General features: G+C 37.7%; 1 protein-coding gene and 1 non-coding gene across 2 annotated transcripts; one reads left to right on the top strand and one right to left on the bottom strand.

Moving 5' to 3' along the window:
- Window positions 1-1,197: 1,197 nt before the first annotated feature.
- LOC148872196 (small nucleolar RNA R71) lies at window positions 1,198-1,304 on the bottom strand. Its single transcript, XR_016108574.1, has one exon. It is a non-coding gene; the product is annotated as a small nucleolar RNA R71 (small nucleolar RNA).
- Window positions 1,305-1,933: 629 nt separating this feature from the next.
- On the top strand, window positions 1,934-4,727 carry LOC148872195 (uncharacterized). The gene is made up of 4 exons (XM_088970099.1): window positions 1,934-2,888; window positions 3,138-3,382; window positions 3,687-3,842; window positions 4,143-4,727. The coding sequence occupies exons 1-4, from the start codon at window positions 1,934-1,936 to the stop codon at window positions 4,725-4,727; spliced, it is 1,941 nt and encodes a 646-aa protein (XP_088826225.1).
- Window positions 4,728-5,308: the final 581 nt, after the last annotated feature.

The raw sequence follows: 5,308 nt of genomic DNA, 5'->3' as shown, positions 1-5,308 counted from the left end.
ATACTCGACCACATAATTCATGGTGTGAATTGAATGGTATATAGGGATATATACACATGATTCATCTGAATATTTGAGTTTTTCTTGCACTTAATGCATTTCTATTATTGAGAACTCTAGTCGAGGGATCGAGGGGTTACTTGATAGAAATAGGTTTAATATATCTTGGGAAAGAATATTAAATAAAATTGGGAAAAAGTTCAGCTTTTGGGAATAACAGTTAATCTTGGTTAGTTGAACCCATCAATATTCATTACATTGGTTAGGTGGACCAAAGGTCTTAGCGATTTCATCATTTGCATATTCGATTAGTGATCACCCTTGCTTTTATTTTCTTTGCTCCAGTTTTATTATCAATAGTTCTTGCTCAATTCCAAATTTCGATTGTCCAAATAATTAGAGAAAACTGTGATTCTAATACTTATTTTGTTAAATCCCCGTGGGAATGATATTATTATACTACTTGATAACTAGTACACTTGCTAGGGTTATATATTTATAGCTATCAAGTTTTTGGCGCTGTTGCTGGGGATTTAATCCTAAAATAATATTAGAATTTGTTAACCTTGATTAATTTGGCCCTCTTATTTCTATTTTTCTTATTATTATATTGTCTTTTATTTCTTTTTATTTCTATTTTTATTTGTTTGTTTGAATTCTTGCTGGTTCAGATTTACTAGTGCATGACACACTAGACAGGAAGGATTAGCTGAATTCGATCTTGAGATTGAAAGGACCCTTCGCTTGTTGCAAAAGGCCAATAAAGGAAAAGCAAGAGAAGAGGTTGTTATTTGCGAACCAGCCATAGAGATTGAAGGAGAGATGGCAGAAGGAAATCGCACCCTCTTGGACTATACTTGTCCAAACATTGATGGGGCGACTTCCAGCATTTGCAAGCCCACCATCCATGCAAACAATTTTGAAATAAAGCCTGCAATAATTCAAATGATCCAAACTAGTATTCAGTTTAGTGGGTTACCAAGTGATGACCCTAATGCACACATTGTTAACTTCCTTGATTTATGTGATACATTTAAACACAATAGAGTTAGTGATGATGCAATTAGGTTTAGATTATTTCCTTTTTCATTGCGTGATAGAGCTTGGCTCAACTCACTCCCTACAGGAAGTATCACCACTTGGAATGATTTAACCCAGAAATTTTTGGCTAAATATTTTCCATCCTCCAAAACAGCAAAGCTAATTAATGATATTACTACTTTTGCTCAATTTGAGAGGGAATCCTTGTATGAAGCATGGGAAAGATTTAAGGAGATGCTTAGGAAGTGTCTTCACTATGGGATACCAATTTGGTGACAAATACAGACTTTTTATAATGGTATTACCCCCTCTAATAGATCCATTATTGATGCAGCCGCAGGTGGTACAATCATGAGGAAAACTCCAAAGGAAGCATATGACCTAGTGGAGGAGATGGTATCAAACAACTACCAATGGAGTAATGATCGAACCAATTAGAGGGGAGTACACCACATTGATTCCTTTGCATCCCTATCTGCACAAATTGTCAACCTAAATAAGAGACTGGATAATTTTAGTATTGCAGCCATGAATACACCATCTAGCATCTCATGCGATTTATGTGGTTAATTAGGACATGCCAATTTTGATTGTCAATTAAATAGTCCTTTTGTTTCCCATGAGAATGCAAACTTTATCTCTCATGCTGGCAGGTCAAATTACAACCCATATTCAAATACATACAACCTAGGGTGAAGGAGTCATCCAATTTTTTCTTGGAGCAACAATCAGCAAAAGGCACCCTTGGGGTTCCAACCACAACCGCCCCCACAAGAGAAAAGAGCAATCTGGAGGAGATGATTTCTAAGTTCATAACACTGCTGAAGCAAAATTCCAAAGCCATGAAACATCAATTAAGAAATTAGAAGTTCAAGTGGGGCAGATTGTGAGCATGCTATCAGAGAGGAAAGAGGGAAGGCTGCCCAGCCACATAGAAAAGAATCCCAGAGAGCATGTGAACGCCATAGCCTTAAGAAGCGGGAAGACAATCGGTGAAACCCAAGAAGACGATAAGGAAGCTGAATCAGCCAATCCGCAAAAGGAGAATGAGGGAAATACCCCTAAACTGAATTTACATGAAATTAAACTCCCTATTCCCTACCCAAGAAGAGTTTTGAAGGCTAAATTAGATCAACAATTTGAAAAAATTCTGGAAGTGTTTAAAAAGATTCATATTAACCTTCCTCTTCTTGATGTGTTATCACAGATGCCCAAGTATGCAAAATTCCTTAAGGAGGTGATATCCAACAAAAAAAAATGGGAGGATTGCGAGATGGTAAAATTAAATGAAGAATGTTCGGTCATTCTTCAAAATAAGCTACCACCAAAACTGAAGGATTCGGGGAGTTTCTCTATACCTTGCACCATAGGAAATGCTGAATTCGATAAAGCCTTATGTGATCTTGGTGCTAGTATAAATTTAATGCCTTACTCTATTTTTAAGAGACTTGGATTACATGAACTAACATCTACCACCATTACCCTACAACTTGCTGATCAAAGCATTAAATACCCTAGGGGAATAGTGGAAGATGTCTTAGTTAAAGTAGAGAATTTCATCATCCCTGCTGATTTCATTGTGTTGGATATGGAGGAGGATAGATCGGTGCCATTAATTCTAGGGAGACCCTTCCTTGCTACTGGTAATGCCTTAATTGATGTACAAAAGGGTCAACTTACTCTTAGGATTAATGGAGAAGAAATTATATTTAATGTTTTTGAAACCCTGAAGTATCCCAACACTAAAGAGCATGAAATTTATGTAATCGACTCCATTGATGTGGTGGCAGCAGAAATTAATAAATCAAAATTAGATGATCCCCTTGCAAACTGTCTCATTAATTCTGGTAATAACATGCAGGTAGTGGAGGACGAAGTAGAGGAGGTAATAAATTATTTAGAGGGCGGCCAAGAAAAATGCAAGCCCAGACAAGGGAGATTTCTACCATTAGAGAGGCCAACCTCCACCAAACAATTACTACCTTCCATCAAAGCACCTCCAGATTTGGAACTTAAACCCTTACCTTTTCATTTAAAATATATATTTATGGGAGACAGTTCCACATTACCTGTAATTATCTCTTCTGAATTGATAGGTCTCCAAGAGGAAAAGCTTGTGAGGGTACTCAAGCAACACATATCGGCCATAGGATGGAGCATTGCAGACATAAAAGGAATCAGCCCATTGGTTTGTACACACAAAATTCTGATGGAGGAAGGCTGCAGCCCCAAGGCACAACCACAAAGGAGGCTGAATCCTAAAATGCAACAGGTAGTAAAGGCAGAAATTCTGAAATGGCTTGAAGCAGGTATTATTTATCCAATTTCATATTCATCATGGGTAAGCCCCGTTCAAGTCATACCAAAGAAAGGTAGAATTATTGTAATTATAAATGAAAATAATGAATCAACTCCCACAAGAACATAACTAGCTAGAGGGTGTGTATAGACTATCGAAAATTAAATGAGGCCACTAGGAAAGATCACTTCCCTCTGCCATCTATTGACCAAATGATAGAGAGACTTGCAGGGCACGAATACTATTGCTTCCTAGATGACTACTCCGGGTACTTTCAAGTACCCATTGCATTGGTAGATCAGGAAAAAACTACTTTTACTTGCCCATATGGAACATTTGCATTTAGGAGAATGCCATTGGACTATGCAATGCACCTGCCACATTCCAGCGGTGTATGATGTCATTATTTGGTGACTTCATCAATGACTTCATGGAAGTCTTCATGGACGATTTCTCTATTTATGGATCATCATTTGATGAATGCTTGTTTAATCTGGAAAAGGTACTTCAAAGGTCTGAGGAATCTAACCTTGTGTTAAACTGGGAAAAATGTCATTTCATGGTTAGAGAAGGAATTGTTCTAGGGCATAAGGTGTCCTCCCGGGGCATCGAGGTTGATAAAGCTAAAATAGAACTGATTAAAAAACTACCTCCACCGCAGTCATTAAAAGATGTTAGGGGCTTTCTTGGGCATGCCGGTTTTTATAGGCGATTTATCAAAGATTTCTCAAAAATCGTCAGTTAAGGATGTGCCTTTAGATTTTAATGATGATTGTTTGCATTATTCAACATTCTTAAAAAGAAATTGGTTCAAGCGCCGATTGTATCAGCTCCTGAGTGGGAACTACCCTTCAAAATAATGTGTGATGCAAGCAATGATACCTTAGGCGCAGTTTTAGGACAAAGAAAAGATAAGAAATTTCATACCATTTACTATTCAAGTAGGACCCTGAATGAAGCACAGAAAAATTATTCCACTACCAAAAAGGAACTACTTGTAGTAGTATTTGCTATTGAAAAATTCAGATCCTATCTGCTCTTATCTAAAGTTATCATATTCACTAACCATGCTACCTTGAGATATCTGCTTGCTAAGAAAGATGCAAAACCTAGGCTGCTACGATGGATCTTGCCGTTGAAAGAATTTGATTTAGAAATTAAGCACAAGAAGGGTAGTGAAAACACAGTAGCTGACCATTTATCAAGGCTGGATGAAAAGTATGTTGAAAATATTGATAATTCAGCCTTACATGATGAATTCCCAAATGAGCAACTCTATGTGAGTAATGGTAATAATGAACCTTGGTTTGCTGATTTAGCTCTTTTTGGCAGGGAAGGTGGTGCCACTTCACATGACATATTAGCAGAGAAAGAAATTCTTCTCTGATGTCAAGCATTATTTATGGGATGAACCTTACCTGTACTAGATCTGCGGGGATGGACTAATAAGAAGATGTATTCCCGAGGAGGAAGTGTTGAGTGTTATAAAATTCTGCCATGACAAGGAAGCAGGAGGTCACCATGGAACATCAAGAACTGCTTCAAAGATTCTCCAAAGCGGGATCTATTGGCCATCACTCTTCAAGGATGTCTACACATATGTAAGTGCTTGCGATCAGTGCCAGAGGATAGGTAATATCTCCCAACGAAACGAGATGCCCTTAAATAACATCCTTGTTTGCAAAATATTTGATGTATGGGGCATCGACTTCATGGGACCCTTCCCAAAATCTGATAATAATTCTTATATACTTGTGATTGTAGACTATGTGAGCAAATGGGTGGAGGCATGTGCGTACCCCACTAATGATGCTCGGGTTGTCATTAAATTCATGAAAAAGTTCATATTCACTCGTTTTGGGACACCTCGAGCTATCATAAGTGATGGGGGGAAGCACTTTTGCAACAAGCAATTCGAACAATTATTAAACAAATATGGTGTTACGCACAGAATTTCCACCCCCTATC

The sequence above is a fragment of the Nelumbo lutea genome, chromosome 2, assembly GCF_056320005.1.
Source record: "Nelumbo lutea isolate HS-2025 chromosome 2, American lotus-T2T, whole genome shotgun sequence".
NCBI lineage: Eukaryota > Viridiplantae > Streptophyta > Magnoliopsida > Proteales > Nelumbonaceae > Nelumbo > Nelumbo lutea.
The sequence above is the reverse complement of the archived record's forward strand: the minus strand, read 5'-3'. Positions and strand labels throughout refer to the sequence as shown.